The sequence below is a fragment of the Colossoma macropomum genome, unplaced genomic scaffold, assembly GCF_904425465.1.
Source record: "Colossoma macropomum unplaced genomic scaffold, Colossoma_macropomum, whole genome shotgun sequence".
Lineage (NCBI taxonomy): Eukaryota > Metazoa > Chordata > Actinopteri > Characiformes > Serrasalmidae > Colossoma > Colossoma macropomum.
The window spans coordinates 17,211,179-17,229,536 of NW_023494784.1; the positions used below are offsets into that span (position 1 = coordinate 17,211,179).

At 39.0% G+C, this 18,358-nt stretch overlaps 1 protein-coding gene across 3 annotated transcripts in view; it reads right to left on the bottom strand.

Moving 5' to 3' along the window:
* Positions 1-5,520: 5,520 nt before the first annotated feature.
* The window catches only part of klf12b (Kruppel-like factor 12b), a 58,572-nt gene continuing 45,734 nt past the window's right edge, over positions 5,521-18,358 (bottom strand). For all 3 annotated transcript variants that reach the window (XM_036580635.1, XM_036580549.1, XM_036580474.1), the window contains exons 5-6: positions 9,793-9,950; positions 5,521-6,980 (exon numbers count right to left, since the gene is read on the bottom strand). In XM_036580635.1, the coding sequence (XP_036436528.1) occupies positions 6,799-6,980; positions 9,793-9,950 (340 nt within the window). In that variant the 3' untranslated portion in view covers positions 5,521-6,798. The remainder of the gene's footprint in view (positions 6,981-9,792; positions 9,951-18,358) is intronic.

Genomic DNA, 18,358 nt, shown 5'->3' on the forward strand with positions numbered 1-18,358 from the left:
GCCATTTTTGGGCAGTAAGCGGTACGCAAAGTTTGGAGTTGGATTTACAGCTATTTGACCATTATCAACATTACATGTACAGACTCAGAAGAAGTGTAGGCTCACTGGTTATTTTGGATAGTAAATAAAATGGTTATATTTATGTTGTAGACATTGTGACTCCTGGTTCCTATTAACACCACTGTAAAGAAATGCGAGTTGTTAAACTTCTCTACAATGAACCATTTCACATCAAACCACCCTGAATGACTTTGTTTACATCTCAGCAGTTGCATTATGTAGAAATTGTTGGAATTCCACTTTAAGACTGCTCATCATCAATGGAGTTGTTAGTTTGAGGCCTAGTGAATAGAAAGAAAGCAGGCTTTGTAACTAGTAACTAAGGCTCCTCTGCAGAAACTTTCTTGTTGCCCCAGCACTGAAAAATGTCTTGTTTATCAAGGATTGAAAGTAATCTACCTCAATTTAGGTCTTATCTGTGCATATGAACTGACCGGTTTTGCCCTGGCTTTACCTTTGTAATCTCTGCTCACGACTGTTATCACAAAGACAGTCTCTTTACAGCCTTTGATTTATCTTCTCCCATTGAACAGAACAATGGTAAAATCCAGAGCCTAGCTGTCTGTTGTGTGTATTTGAATGTGCGTATAAAGATTGTCTCTCAGTGAGAGAGCGCATAGAAAAAAGCTCAGCTGTTACACAAAAAGGCACATTCATGAATTGTTGTCTCAAGCATTTCAAATGCAGTGCGGTGCATTCGCTCAAGGCAGGTGTAGTCTTACAGTATTGTTGTCACACGGCCACGCCCTGCCTCTTGTGAAAGTAACATTAAGTTTTGCAAGGAAGGTCTTTTCTATTCTATTCGCTCATCAGTCTCCTCAGACAGGAGCTTTTTTTCCCGTCTTAACTTCTCACGTGACCTCAAAACTAAACAGCATAGCAAAGCAAAACAAAAAAAAAAACTAAAGCATCAGTCTCTTCTAAATTAGAGAGTCATACTCCATACAAAATGCAACTTTATTAACTTTCATGCCTCCGATTAGATTATCATACAAGTATAATGTTAAAACTCAATTTTTTAATTCACAGCTCAATCTTTAGGGAAAAAAAGAAACTACAGAGAAAAGCAAAAGCACAGAATATTTAGACACCTTCTGGAGAACTCAAACAAAAGAAGAAACACTTGTTCTTTCAACCTGTGAAACGACTGAAACAAGACATCCTCTGATAGGATTCAGTGTGAAGGGACTCCCTTTGAAGCATAGCGGGGCAAAATGTCACAACTTTGCAGTAAAATGAAAAGCTCTGAATATATTTACAATACACACACACTATACATAAATACAAGAACAATAATCACGGAATATCAGGGAGAAAAAAACTGGAAACCAAGGCATTTAAGTAAATATTTAGATTGCAGAGAAATAAAAAAAGAGTTGATACCGAAACAGAAGCAATATTGTACAGACTAAATTGAATACAAATAAGAATCAAGCTGTTCACAGAGGAATTACCAAAGGTTCGTGCTGTACCCAAACTCTTTGTACTCGCAGAAAAATATCTGTGAGGATGGCAGGCACCAAATTATTCTACACCTAGCCACAAGGGAGGCCTCAAACTGTTGAAAGTCGTGAAATTCATCTGTATTATAGCAAAGAGGCAAAAAGGAATCGCTAATAATGGAGAAACTGTGTCCTTCAGTTGTAGTAATAATATATCCATCCAAATCTATGTAGCTTCCTCAGAAGACATATACAGCATTGCTCAACAATGTGATAAATGGGTGAGTGTTCACAGCTTTAGCTAAAGATGTCATCTTCGAACAATCTGTAAGGCTCAGTGCATTACAAATAGGCTTTGTACTGTACTCTACACTGTATGCTGCTTTTGGGTGTCTAGTACAGGTTTATTGGTATCGGATGCCCTTTTGTGTTCACGGCACCGTTTCGTTGCCTTTCTGTGCACTTTTTGTAAGCAAGTCATATAGTAGGCACTCTTCATTATTGCATAACTTTGACCCTGTTTGCCGTTACAAACTTATGCCACAAAAAATGCAAGAATGCCAGACTGGGAAGTCGATAATACTCCTTTGAAAACATTACTGTTTACTGATACTCTTGTTAACTAGTAGGTTACAGGTGAATTCCAGCAAATCACAATTTCTGCAAAGTTAAGTTGTTAAGATGTAAGATCAGTCAGAGTGGTTTGATGCGAAATTTTAGAGAAAATTAGAGTCAGAATTGCTCACAGTGGTGGTGATAGGAACCAGACGTCCAAAGCCTTTAACGCCTCTAAAATGTATATCACCAAAAGCTGTATTGATAACGGGAACATTGTTTTATGACAGTTTTGAGCCTAAAACACATTTTTTAAAAAATACATTCATGGCGGAGAGATACGTGCAGGGCGTTGTGTAGTAAAATAGTCCCTACAAAAAAACTTTTTTTCAGATTTTCTACTATTTTAACAACATCAACATTACATATAAAAACTTAAAGATGTGGAGGTTCACTGGTCATTTTATGTAGCAAATAAAATGGCTATATTTGCAACTCCTGGTTGCTATCAACACCATTGTATAGAAAATCTAAGTCAGTAAGTTTCTCTGGAGTGGAGCATTTCACATCAAACCACTCTGAATGACTTTGTTTTCATCTCAACCACTAAATTACACAGAAATCGTGAAAAAAAAAAACACTGAAATTCCCCTTTAACTGTGGACAATGCCAAAGAATTGTCTTTATAAACCAAACCCATAAACTGATTATAGACTCAGACTGTATTAGCTCAAACAGACATATGTTCTGTACAAGAGCTAAAATGGTGGCAAATTCAATTATAACTCTTTCATTTGAGAACGTTTGAAACCAAACTAAAATTAGAAAAAAAGAAAGAAAGAAAAAAGGGAACAATGCCGATGGCTCTCAAATACTGTTTGGAGAGGAACATTCATTGAACAAGGTTGTTTTCCTTTTCGTTCACATTTAGCAGAATACCGCTGTTACAAAAAGGCATAATCGAGCAGTAGAAATGGCTGAACGTGAACGGCCTTGGCGGAAGCGGCCGCTCCTGAACACTGTGTGTGGACCACGACTGTGCATTTCGTCAGATTGTTTAATCACATTACATCAATCATAAAGGATTGGAGCATTCAAGATGACATGACCTTAAACACTCGCTCATACAGCCCCATTGTACTCTACATTAACGATAGGTACATGAAGGTCTCTGCAAAAAAGTCTGCATATGTATAAAGGTAATCCCTTGTATTACAAAACAAATAAAAAGGACCTATCCTCAATAGGTATTTACAGCCTGTAAAACTGAGTAATAACTTTCACTTTCACATATATTACAACATTTCAAAAAAGATTTCTTTGTACAGAAAATAGTCATATGCAGATGAAGTGCCCCACATTGCAGAAATTCCTCAAGAAAATACAGTTTAAGATGATAAGATACACTGGTGATTAATGTCATATCTAACTGAAAATAATCCATTTCATATTCATACTTCATAAAAACAAGGTGCTGATGATACGCTCGAGCCCATATACCACAGGAAACACGCATGTGTACACAAACAGATACGTAACGACAAATAAAAACATAATAGATCATAATACTTCAGAACACAAAGAGCAAGAGACGTGGTTGGTCATGTTCATTACCTAATGGACACATTCCTCTTACAGCATTTTCACAAAACCGAACTTCTTTGTCTTTGAGATAAGATAGACGTGGAGATGCCAACAGCAGTGCGCATGAAAAAAGTGTGTGTACCTGCTCGTGTGCGAATCTGATTGTATGAAAATGTATCACTGAGGCTTGTACTGGCCATCTGAAAGTGCATCGCTGGAGGAACAAAAAGCTACAAAACTGAAGTAGAAACCTAAGCATGAGCCGTTCACACAGAGTCTACTGTCTGACAACAATCCAACTGTACAATGGACAAAACACCAATAACTTAAAGGGCTATTCTACCTACCGTTTTCAGCTGTTAAGATGTAAACAAAGTCATTCAGAGTGGTTTGGTGTGAAATTACCAAGTCTGAATTGTTCACAGTGCTGGTGATAGAAGCCGCACATCTAAATAATGCCTTGCAAAAAAGCTCCCTTGCAGAAAGTTATTACACAAAATAGGTAGAAATGCATTGCATTATGCCTGAAACACTGTTTTATGATAGTTTTGAGATAAACCTTTGTCCTAATATGTATTTTTAAAGTCCATTCATGAAGAGATACATGCAGAATGTTCTAAGGAAAAATAGTTCCCAATTTAAAAAAAATTTATAACTATTTAACTATTATCAACATTACATATAAAAACTCATAAGATATGTAGGTTTATTAGTTGTTTTGGATATTACATGATATTATATGAAATGGACATATTTCCTATCACCACCACTGTCTGAGTCTGAGTCTGAGTTGATCTTTTTCTACAATGAACCATTTCACAGGAAACCACTCTGAATGACTCTGTTTACATCTCAACAAATGAATTATGCAGAAATTTTGAAAAATTGGTGGAATTCCCCTTTAAGAATGGCCTGTATTTGGGATCAGTACACCAAAAGAACTGATATATTTGTTATATTGCCTTTGATATTCACTTAGTGTTTATCTTCAATGGTTAAGGTAAGCGCAAATTCTGGCAGCTCAAAATAGGCGACTCATTACTTCGTCACCTCACTGTTCATCTCTCTGACAAATAATATCATATAAATCTCTAAAATTAGTATCTTCATTTGGAATAATTTATATAGTCTATATTGTTCTTTAAGGAACTTCTTTGAAATGACTGCCCTCTAGTGGCTGCTTTTGTTGTAAAAGAATGAGGCTGAATTCTGATTCCATCTGCAATCTGGATTGCTGTACAGTTCTAATAAAAGGTAATTTTATTAGTGTACAGACATGCATTATTTAAAGGGAAATTCCAAAATAAAAGGGATTTTTGAAAAAGATTCTGCATAATTGAATCATAAGATGTAAACAAAGTGATTCAGAGAGATTCATTTCACATCAAACCACTCTGAATGACTTTGTTTACATCTCAGTAATTGAATTCTGCAGAGATTTTTGGAATTCCCATTTAATGCATTCAAATACATAACCATATGGTGAGAAGACCCTTTTTAATACTAACAAAACGCTGAATTAAATTCCATACAGCAATATTGTACATGATTGGACATGATTCAGTAGAGTATATGGGGACAAAGTGAGCTTCGTTAGGGCAAACTCTGCAGTGCTGTATCGAATTACACTTTTAAAAAGAAAATCTAGTCTTTCAAATGCAATCCAATCCTTTTGGGGGTTGAGAATGTCCAACATGTCAGAGCTACAAATCCGTTACAAATATAGAAGATTTTGCAGTATAGAAAACCAAGTGGCACTGGTAGAAAGCCAAAGATTTGTCCATGTTTTGAAAGCCCTCTGATGTCAGAGCAGACTCCCCAGTTGCTCTTGAGTGAGTGTATTGCTCTCCTGGCATGTATTGTCTGTTCAAGTATGACCACACTATTGAAGGCCCACATTAGCAGAACTGGTCGGCCTTTTTATACCCCGATTTATTCGGAGCCAAAAAGAAAAAAAATAAGATGGGCAAAGAACATTGAGCACCGAACCCGCCAGTCAAACATGGGAAAGGTCAGTGATGCGTCTGACATTTCAGTTCCTCTTTAGATCATTTGTTGGGGTGACTGAATGAGTAATACTGCTGAACATACTGCTGTACTGTTGATTTCAGGGGCCCATCCTATTCAAAGCTGTTTCAAAGCAAGAATATACAGAAAGGGTACATTGTTAAAAAAAGAAGAAGGAAAAAGAAAAGCAAAATAATCTTATACTGAAAATTCTATGAATCGTGTACAATTGCACTTAACTCGCTTATCACAGAACAGAATGCACCAATACGAATGGACAAGGCTGAAAACCTGAAGTGTTACCAAACGCAGTCGTAAGGCCTTTCTAAGAGTTCATAAAGCCACACAAACTCCGTACACTTCAGTGCCTGTGCTTCAAAGATCAGTTTTTTTGGTGTAAAACCAACATCGGGGGGAACCAAAATACAACGACAGTGAAAAAGTCTGTTGATGTGTCGCCTGCTGCGTGAGTAATCTCATTAGCTGGTTTGCTGACCTATGGTAAATTGAAAAAAATCTCCGGCCTTCTTGCCTGGGGTTCCTCCTCTGCTGCCATGGAATTGACCCCTCAACCCTGCACAGGTACGATGGCTTCCAGAAGCATCAGCAGGAGATCACTGTTTGCAACAACGTTGTTCCTGAAGGAACTTGGCTGCACCTGCTCCGCCCTCTAGCCCAGGTCTAGCCTGGGTCAGAAAAGGAAGGCATGAATGCAGCTGCTCCATTCTGAAGTTCTTCACATTGTTGATGACGAAAAGAAGCAGCCGTTTCAAAAAAAAAAACAAAACAAACAAAAAAAAAGGATGCTGAATGAAAAAAAGTGAAAAACAAACTGCAGACAGAAGAACTCTCACTCAATAACCAGCTAGCAGGTGCTGAACATCGCCATATGTCCGTGTTCAAGACATCCTGAATATCCAAACTGACCCCAAGCCTGTAAGACCGACCTGTTCCATCCTTGAGGAATTCTACGGACACATATCCTTCATACCTCTTCCGTCTTTCTTCTGTCTCATCCCTGGGGTCCGGTACGCTTGTGACTGTGTCCAGCCCAGCTGAACGAGTGCAGGGGGAGAACCCAGCTCCCCCCGGCCCGGCATGCATGCGCGTGTGTTTGGGAGAGAGAATGTGTGTGTGAGGTGGACCGGGCTCACACCAGCATGTGTCTGCGGCGGTGCAGGGCCAGGTGGTCAGAGCGCGAGAAGCTGCGGTCGCAGTCCGCACACTTGAAGGGCTTGACCCCTGTGTGCTTCCGATAATGCCGCGTCAACTCGTCCGAGCGGGCAAACTTCCACGTGCAGCCATCCCATGTGCATTTGTATGGCTTCTCACCTGCCGAAGAAAACGAGAAAAACACTATACATTAGCAACAGGCCAAAGGATTAAAGACTCTTGACCAGGAGTACTCAAGTCTGGTCCTGGAGGGCCACAGTCCAACACAGTTTGGTGATTTCACTGCTCAAAGACTCCTGATTCATCATCACTCATCTGTTAGTTACCAAGTTCAGGAAGTTTGCTAACGCTTAGGCTTGTCAGGTGCAAAGTATCTCATAGACTTGGCTTGTAATGAATTGACGGAATGAATGAATGACTGACTCACTCACTCACTCACTCACTCACTCACTCACTTACCCATGTTTTATCACTAATATAGCATATTTTCACTCATATAGCTGTTTAAGAGTTGAGCTTTGCATCAGTTACACATGGGCTAAAGTACTAAGTCTTTTGCAGCAGTTTCAGGTGAAAATCAGACACACTTTTCCCGCATGTTATGTACAAAACAAGCGCACAAGCCTAAAGCCCACAGTTTATGAGCTATGTACATGGTAAAACGCAAAATGTGCTAATCTTTTTCATTGATATGCATTTGAGGGAGGGCCATGTAATATGTGGGAGGACTGTGCAAAAAATGGGTGGAGATATTACACATATGGCTGCTAGATTTACTGAAGTTTGAGAAAAATGGAACTTTTCACCACCTTTTAAAAACAGGTGTAGATTTGCAAATGGGTCTCAAAAGAGGTGTTGTTGAGAGACTTCCATAGACACTGGCAGCAGCCATAGTGATTAGACACTGTGCTGATAAAATATTTACCATCAGAATGACACTGTTTAAACTCTCAGGACCAGATGTAAGTACAAGAGAAAACGCAGTGTGAAATATGCCAAGATACGGCCACAATATACACGTGCAACCTGAATTATCGTGTTAAATGTTAAATTCAGGTGCATTGTGGGAGCATATTATGGTCGCATAAAGGCTTGTTTTGCGCTGGTAGACTAAGGTTCAATTGAAAAGAAAAGAAAGGTACAATGGCTGAAAAACTGGCAATGCTACTGAATCCAAACTCCAAACCTAACCTTTAACATAAGGACAACATTTTATAACATGTTAACTGAAGGAAAAAAATATTTAAAAAATAAAAAATAAAATAAAAGCTAATTAACAGAAGCCAACTACTTCCCAAGATCCACCTACCACAACACAATATTTTTGTTTAAGACTGTGGTGCTATTGCTCTGTCATTAGCTTAGCAGCAGTTTAGTCTCATTTAAATTAAACCTGATTGCTCTGTCAAAACAAGAACAAGTCTACCTGATCCACCACTTAACGTCCAGTAAACCATGATCAGCCCAACTAAAATAAAACACTGTATAAAAAGGACACATTTTGCTATATGAATTATTTCAAATTTGTCAGTTAATGAATTTTCATTTCAATACAATTTCAAAAAAAAGCTGAAATGTGAAATTTTCCTTATATATTTAAATAAAAATCTGAATGTTTGAAATGCAAAGATTGAATTGTTAAATGAAAAATAAAGAATAAAATGCCTGCTGAGATGTAAATTTTTCCCTTTTGAATAGTTGGGATAGCCTGAATCTAGTATCTCAGTGTGTTTAATTAAGCAAAACAGCATTTAATTACAACTTGAATTAAACCCTCTAAATGGCCATGTCCTACCTACAGGCTTTTATAAGATAAGAATAGGTCAACCAGTTTGCACTGAGGTCCCTGTAGTGTCTGAATAATAAGCCTTAGTCTGTAATAAGCCGAGATTTTAAGGTTTTATAGTCCAGAAAACATCATGGTGAAAGGTTTATAGGCGTAGCTATGGTATAGTAAACAATCTTAACTCAAGATGCGCTTAAAGTACAAAAATCTTACCTGTAGCAGTCTTTAGAAGATTGGAGATAAACCTCAGTTAAACCTGAGATACAGCGACATCTAGTGGCAGATGTGTGATTTTTAAATGACACAGCCATTGGGTTTAGTTTAAACCACAGATTTGCAGCTCCCAAAGACACAGCGATTGAGTTTAAAATCCCACTTGACTCAATCAGGCTTAAACTGGCATGTGAGTTTCTGCTTGTTTCTAAACACTATTTGTGTTTAAGAAGTTGACAGTGGAGAACTGACAGTCATTTTTGACAAATTATTAGTCAGTAAATCACTGTTTAAAGCTGCACTATATACGATTTTCTGTTAAAATGTAAAGAAGTGGCATAACTGCTGCAAGTCGCTCTGTAAAGCCTGAAATAATCATTTAAAATGTACTAATGTATGTTTTAATGTAGATACTTAAAGAGGATCTGGCTGGAAGTTTAGGTCTCAAATGCAAAATCAACATTATATTGATGAAGATATGATGACAAGATGATGAAGCGGAAAATTCACTTACATTCTTGGACAACAAGTTTTGACTGAGCTGACTGAGGTGACAAAATGTTCACATCAATGAAGCCCTAGTAGCAACTATTAATTATTCAATAATTAATTATTCAATGTTGATTTCAGAGGAGAAAAGAGAAACTAATATGCAGGCTATATTGGGGAAATGTAGAATATCATCAACCTGTCCTGGACCTTGAGTCTCCAGGTCCTGTTTTAGACTCTTGAAGTTCTCAGAATATCCTATAATAGGTCTGCTTTAAAAACAGTATCTATAACAGAAACTCCAAAGCTACTAAACAAAGGAACATACTGGTAGCTTCAGTATTTACTAGAAATGAATTATACTCAAAACTGAAATCAATCAGTCAATCAGTTAGGTAAAATTTGCAGTTAATAGCTTTATGCCTTTATACAAAAACAGAGCATAATAATGACTTTACGCATGCATCAGTGTGTGTGTCTAACCTGTGTGTGTCCTCCGATGTGCTTTCAGGTGGGAGCTCTTGGTGTAAACCTTATTGCAGCCCTCAAAGTCACACCTGTGAATGCGCCTCTTCTTGGAGTCCGGGGACTCGGACCGCCGTGGGCGCCGCATGCTCTCAATACTGAATGGTGACATGGAACTGAATGAAGAGAGGAGAGGAGCATGAGTCAGCAGAAAGCAAATGAACCGCACTACACAGAGCCAGACAGTGAGTCAGCTGAAACCTGACCTACTCTAATCAGCTTGTGATGGTCTCAGCAGGGGGTTCCTTTCAGCTGATGTCTGAACTCACTACTGTCTCCAAGTGGCACATTGATTGAAGTTACAGTTAGTAAGTTTGCTCTCCAACAAATGTAATGTTCTCTTTGAATACATTTGGTGCTGGAGATTCCATGTAAATTTTACTGGTTTATTGGTTTATTTATAAGTAGTCATTTACAAAAATCAGTAAATTGTAGCTACAAACCATGCAAAAATCCAAAGAAAAAGAGGTTTATTCATTCTAAATGAAAGATCGGTAAAATAGACAAAGAAAATAAGAATAAATAAAAGTAGGGACAACATTCAGGCTTCAACATGTCTGCTACTTATGCTTTTAGCTGTACATTTGCCCACTGTCTAATAAATATAATGTGATACAGAGTCAGAAACAATGTAAACAAGTCTTTAATTTACTTAACAACTCATCCTGCAAGGATGTTTTTTCACACCTCTAAAGTTGTCTTAGAAGTTGGTTGCATGTTTTGCTTCTTACGATCCAAGTAATCTCAAACACATTCAGCGATAGGTCTGGACTCTGAGGTGGTCAGTCCATTGTTCTGAGAACATCAGCAGCTTCTTTGTTTAGTTTGCAGATTTTCTTCTTTTTGTGTCTATTTCTTTTTCTATAACGGCTCCTTGATCTTTTCAGACTCATAATGTTGAGTTGTCTTCTAACAGTGGAAGAATGGACAAAACACCTGTGGATTTTTTCAGATCTGAAGCAAGAATGGAGCTTGATTTTCTCCTCTCTCTCAAAGATAAAAGCTGCAAGTGCTGTTTATCTGATAGTGACAGTATTGATGGCCTATCAGGTCTTGCACAGTTATTAGGAGTCCCATTTCCTTTATATATTTTAATTACTATTTGAACTCCAGTTTTGGAAACTCCTTTTTTAACACATATTTTCCACTTCCTTATGCAAGTGAATTATCTTCTTAGAAATAGCTCCTAAATAATAAACAGTGTGAATTTAATGGTCAGTTTGACTGGAAATCAGTGAAAGGTGGTGTCTCAGTATTGTACATTGTAATTGTTTGTAGCTTCATTACAAAACTGAAAAACCAAACTAGTACTAACTAGTACTAATACTGCTAAACTAGTCCTTTAAGTTACCTATTAGCTAGGTAAAAGATAAATAAGTGCATAGTTTTAAGTACATATTTACTGTATGTGCAGCATTACTTAACTATATATAAAACAGTCATTGGCAAAAGCCATGCATACTGCATCTAAAAGTACACAGATCATGGCTTTCATTTTGTAGAGTCAAATATTATCAGCATGTAACATCCAAGTAGGGACTATTTAATCAGAAACAGACAGCTCTTTATTCTCTCAGCATATTACTGCATCAGCAATCATGTTCTTTTTGTGCATTGCTGATTTCATCAAGTTTTCTTCTTCTTTATATTAATGCCAACTGACTGCTCTGCCTCTTTTACTACATAACACATCTGTACGTAACCACAAAAAAACACAGCCCAACAGCTACAGGGAAGAGACAGGTTTAGATCTATGCTTCATGAAACACTAGATGGCGCTCTATCCCTGATATATTTCAACTGAGCTTTTTGGTTGAGAAGCCAAGACCGATCATTTCTCTTTCTGAAGCAACCACCAATTTTCAGCACAGAGCATCTTGTTTTTGAGTGTTTTGCTTGCTATCCCCTAATGATAGTTCACCACTGTGTTCTGCCATAATGAATAGGCTCTGGCCAGTCTTTTCACACTAGATCAATATCTGATGGCATCTCATCTCTAATGGATGAAAACTGGACAGCATTAATGTTTCTGTGTGTTTGTGTTTGTAGTGGCTGTAGGTTAATGAAATATTGACACGTGAGCGCAGGACTGTTTTGAGTTGTGGTGATAAGTGGTGACAGAGTTGCTTGGCTTTCAGTAAGAGGTTTTATTATGCTGTGTATCAGCCAATGAGCTTAACACTACTGGAGCAGACAGCAAAGCCACGTCACTGTGTGCTAAAAGAGAAGAGGATATACACTCTCCAAGCAGTATCTGTGTCTGTGTGTGTGTGAATGTGTGTGTGTGTTTGCTTTTGTCCACTTTTAGGATAGAAACTAAAGAAAAATCATATATATAGACTGTAGTCCATCTGTTTCTCTGCATAGTTTGTTAACCACCTTTACCCCATTCTTCAACGGTCAGGACCCCCACAGGCTCATTCTCAGCACTGCAGTGACACTGATGTGGTGGTCGTGTGTTCATTCGTGACCTCAGTGTCACTGCTGGACTTAGAGTAGTCCACCAACCAAAAATATCCAGCCAACAGCTTCCTGTGCCCACTGATGAAGGATTAGAGGATGACCAACACAAACTGTGCAGCAACAGATGAGCTACTGTCTCTGACTTTATTTCTACAAGGTAGAACAACAAGGTAGCTAAGTGGACAGTACCATCACCAAGTCAAACTCACTGCATTGGTCGAAATGATCCACAAGTGCACCTATATGGTAAGTGGAGCTGATAAAATGGATACTGAGTGTAGGTACAAGGTAGGAGTACCTAATAAAGTGCTCAGTTGGTGTGTATATACATATATGCACTTACAAAGAGTACTGTGCAAAATTATTAGTTTAGTTCATTAGATGTAATAAGTTATTTATCTAGTCAGTAAGTGTTAATATATAACACTAATATTAACACTAATATTGCAATAAATACAGGTAACATTAAAAGAATACAATATACAATATAACATATATACATCCTGATGGTGTATAGAAACCTTTGTATGTGTGTGTAAGAAGTGTTACACATGTGTATCAGTGTGTAATTTAATGTCTCTTCATCTTGCAAACCTTAGTAGAAACAGCTACAGAACGCCCCCACCCCCCCTCTCTCCCCCTGTAGCAGTAAGATCAGTTCTCTCCCCCCTGCCTGGTGATTGGCCAGGTGGGTGGGGCCAGACGATGCCTCCAGTGGACTGTCTCCACCACACGCAGCCCACTTCCTGTTTCTCCTCTGCTCCAGGGATCACCTGTTGGTGTTGGCGCAGTGCCAGGCGGAGGCCTAGCGGAAATGAGCCAATGTGTCAGAAATGAAGCTGAACTCCAACTCCCCTGTACTTCTGCCCAGAACCAAATCACACACAGCAAAGAGAGAGGAGAGAAAAAGGAAAGAGAACAAAGAGACAGGGAGAAGGATGGAGGCAACGACTGATGTTAAGGGAGAAAGAGAGAGAGAGAGAGAGAGAGAGAGAGAAAGAGAGAGAGAGAGAGTACCACACATTCTCATACAGGGTTTCTCAAAATTTGTCCTGGAGTAGCCCTTCATTTTTTAGTGTTTTCTATGCTCTAATACACCCAGCTCAGGTAGGGCTTGTTAACCTTGTCTTAACCTAACATTCCGCCAGCTAAACATTCAGAGACATATGCCGCCAGAGTAGTGGGGCGCACTATGTCCACATTGGGCATAGCGAAATGTATCAGCATGTGCTCAGATCACTAAGAGCTCATTATTGGTTTGTTTGATCCGACTAACAATGAAAAGTAACCCCAAGCTTATTCAGATTAATCTTAGACTAGATTTACATGGTCAAACTCACTCATTTTTAGTTACTTGAAACTTACATTCACACAATCTTATTTTACTTGTGTTGCATTATATAAAGCAACTTGGAAGTTATATAAAAAAAATGACCACATGACCACATCAAACAATGTCATCTAAAAAACTCCACATTTCCTACCACTGTTTTTTTTTTTTAAAGTTAAACCCTACCCCAATTTGGTCATGTTCAGTTCCACCCACTAGACAGGTCTCCCTCTACCACACAATGCTGCCAAGCTGGCAGGTTGAAGGCTAGCATGTGCTTCCTCCAAGACACCAAAGTGCCACCGCATCTTTTTGAACTGCTCGTCAATGCAATGCCACTGGACAGCTCAGTGCGCTTGGAGGAGAACGCTAACTGCCAATTCTGTTACATCAGCTAACAGACACCTGCACTGGCTAGTATTGTGCTGGCATCAAGCGGAGGGCCATCCTACCCACCCAGAAAGAGGGAGATCTATTGTGCTGTCTTGGACTCCCAGCCAACCTCTACCACTCATTTAAAGTGACAGCAAATTATTCTTTTGGAGCAAGTTTATTTGCTAGTAACCAGGTAGGGAAATTAACTAGTTACACAGGCAGCTAAAGTTAACATTACAGCTATTGGAAAGCCTGTTTGTGCCAGCATTGGTTCTGCTTTGTTAGCCTGCTGTATCATGATCTTGCTAACTTTCTCTTCTCTTGAAATGATACAAAAATGCAAATAACACACTGGATTGGTTTAGATATCTTGATATCTTAGATAATCATGCTAATTAGTGGGAGAATAAAATGTGTTGCGTTATTTTGAATTGCTTTGTGTAACTTTTAAGTTGCATAGAAATTCTGCATGTAGAATTTCACCAATTAAGACTACGATTATTTGGGTGTTGAATTTTCCAGCATCTACTCCCAATCATTCAGTAACTACAACGAGACTAATACGTACGGTGTGTAGTTACAAGAGTAAGTAACTGAAGTTTAGACCCCAAGTCCTTTAGAGTTTAGTGTTTCAAATTAGTTCAGGTGTCAGCAAGAGTGTTAGACTGCTCCACTAGAGTGTTACCACTGCTCTGGTAAGAATGAAGAATGAACATCAGAGGGGGATAAGAGAAGAATGCAGACGGAAGAGAGAGAAGGGGGAGTTGGAGCAGGGCTCCTAAAAGCACAGGGAGCGCTGAGGGGAGTCGGGGAAGCGACAGTGAGGATTTACAGTGGAAAGATTTTCAGCAGCGAACTCTCACAGGATGTTTACTTCTCACTCAGAGGGGATGCCATGAGAATCATAAAAAAGACTGCATCAGCCTGGCTCATGCACACACCCTCTTCACCTGATCCATAAAGCGCAGAGAACTGATGACATTAGTGGGTAGTGCCGCATGGCAGACAGGAAAGGCTGATCAGCCCAGCGCAGAACACACACACTCACACACTCTCAGCCTGCTAAAGCCCCACACGGCTGCCTTGAACCCTGCATAACCCTGACATCCCGGCTTTGTGCGTGTGTATGAATTCCTCTGTTTGTGGAAATGGTGCTAGCGATCTGTTTCATACAGGACTGCATTGTGCCTTTGTTCCTTTGTTTCAGCCGTCCCCTCTGAGTCACCTGTGAAAGGGTCTTTCTGCTGGAGGCGCTCAGACAGTACCCCGACACAACGGCCTAAACAAGTGACACAAAGAATACAAGACCTTACAGCAACAGATTTAAAAGAGAGAGAGAGAGAGGGAGAGAGAGAGAAGTCAGTGGAAAAGAATAGGAGGCGAGAAAGGGGGGTCAGCAGGATTAGTTTGAACACAAGGCCAATGAGGGCAGGGAGCCTGAACAGTGGTCATTTAGTCACACAGAGCGAGAGAAAAAGAGAGAGAGAGACAGAGAGAGTAAGGATGAGGCTGGTGGCTCTTCAGACAGAGCATCCAACTAAAGGTAGTGGTTCAATTGTATTGATTTTGAAATATTGAAAATTAAACTGAATTGCGGTGAAATCAGATTTCATTATGCACAAAATAGTTTCTTAAAGAATCACAATCAAATCAAATAGATATGCAAACTGAATCAAATCGTGGTCACATCCGAAATGTCATGATTATTACATTCAATTGTTTATTACATCTTTAAGAAGCTATATATAGTGTAAAAGTATATTCTCTTGCTGAGTGAAGGGGTGGGGTTAAGGTGACTTTCTGGGAGGTCAAAAAATGCCCGCTTTGGCCCACAGGCCATACTTTGAGAGCCTTGCTTTAACTGTTTGCTAAAGAATCATAATTGAATTGCTGTGTAAACTTAATCAAACTGTGGTGACAACAAAGATTTCATGATGTTTTGAATTAAAGAACTGTAATCGAACTGAATCAATCAAACTGAATCAAATCGTGGTGACATCAGAGATTTTGTCATACTTTAAATTGCTTCCTTAAAGAATAAATATCAAACCAAATCGTTGTGAAAACCGAATCAAATGGCGACATCAGAGATTTCATGATGCTTTGAAATGTTTCCTAAAAAGTTTTATCAAATTGAATCATTGGCAAACTTAATCAAATCATGGTGACATCAGAGAAGTCATGATCCACTCAATCATTTCCTGAAGAATCGTAACCTAATCATCGTGCAAAGTGAATCAAATCATAATGAATGCTGAGAATTCATGATGCACTGAATAATTTCCTAAAGAATTGTAATTGAATCATTGTGCAAAGTGAATTAAATCAAGGTGAAATCTGAGAATTCATGATGCACTAAATCATTTCTTAAAGAATCGCAGCCTAATTATTGTGCAAACTCAATCAAATCACGGTGAAATCTGAGAATTCATGATGCACTGAAACATTTCCTAAAGAAATGCAATTGAATCCAGCCCCACATGACAGAGAAGGAGAGCGAGCATCAGTACAGAACAGTAAAGAAGGGGGGGAGGGGGTCTGAACTGTGTTTAAGGTACTCCAGAACTGTAGTGTGTGTATGTGTGTGCATGTGTGCTCCCCCACCTGTTTACTTGAACGGCCCCGGATACTCAAGGGATGGGGCAGAATCTGCCAGGGCCACTCTAACAATAGCACTGCATCTTCCCCCAGCATTCATGAATATGGAGGACACCACTGAGGTGGGGTTTTGTATACACACACACACACACACACACACACACACACACACATCACTGGAGAAGGTTTGTCCATGTGGGAGTAGGAGAGTGCTTCAGACGGAGCTCCAGGCACATGTAAGTCTCCCCCACAGTGCTGATCAGGTGCACACTCTCTGATAGTGCCATCATCACCTCTCCCTCTCTCACACACCCTCACACACACACACACCGTACCACGGCTCCTCCAATGACTCACATCTCATAAAGTGTGACATTTAAGACTGATAGCGTCTGCCGCCTCCCTGCCAGCGTTGCCAGATGCTGTTTTGTAGGGCAGTTCCAGTCAAGAGACATTTGGAAGTGCAGAGTTTGTAATAGGCAAAATAGTTCTCTCCCAGTCTGATTAAAGACAGTACTGTGATAGAGAAGCTCTCGGTGCTCCTGTCCTTTAGTGTTTTCATGAATAAAGCAATGTTTTTATCATCATTGTACAAGTCTGACAAACTCTCTGAATTTGATGTCATGAATAAAGAATATTAAACATTAGAATTCACCACTATCTCCAGTGAGAACAACAGCATGGTTTAGTATGATCTTTATTATTTCTCACCTGTAGCTCTTGGAAACAAGCAGAGAAATTCTATTCAAAGTGCAGGTTCTACAATTCAATCTATACTACATTTGTAGTATTAATGAGAAGAGTAAGATGAAATGACAGTAATACTTCTAGACTTATAAGTGTTAAAGAGTAAATCTAAAAGTAAATACATGTACAATGAGGTATGTGCAAACTGACATCAACTTTTCCCCAATTTTTAAGATTTCAAAATGTACCATTCGCTCCCCTTTGGAGCCCAACTGGAGACATTTCATCTGCCTTTCTAAGTCATGACCATGCATTAGAGGCCTGTCCCCACACCTTAGTAAGTTATGGCCATGCATTACTTTTTATTAAGGAGCGATGTCACAAGCGAGGGTCTATACAGAGTTCCTATATGGAAACTAAAGTGCCTGTTTTGAATTCACCATTTTTGTGATGTCACAAAAATGAAAACATATTTACATATATCAATCTTTTCAGTCTACAGCAACTTAGCTCTGCCCATTCACACTGAAGTTATAAATCAGGCACTATACAAGGTAGCCAATTAGAATAGAGAGGTAGAATTTACATATATGATCACAGGCTGGCTTTACACAGTGAAACTTACAAGCATCTTTTGTTGCGCTGAAACTCAGCCACAACAGTTACAAGCATCACATCTTCGTGAAACAAGTTTCATGAAACAGCCAATCAAAATGTCAGTAATGCACAACATAACTTCAAACTACATACTTTTAAGCATTGATTTCACTGAATCAGACAACAAAATAAAACAGAAGATGGTTTACTGGTGGTAGAAAAGGTGCCCACCCTGAATGGCTCAAGGTTGGTAGTTTTTAATTTTGTCAGCCTCCTGAGCCACAACAACAAACCTGAGTTTGTTAAAGCTAATGTTTCTGTAACTAGCTGAATTAACTAACAAGTTCATGCTAATAGCTGTTTAAATGGCTGTCTGTGCCGTCATTTGTTCCTCTTTGTTAGCTTGTTGTTCATGATCTGTGTAGCTAGATTCAATTTCTCCTCTCTCATTGCCCTGCAATTTTACAGAACTCA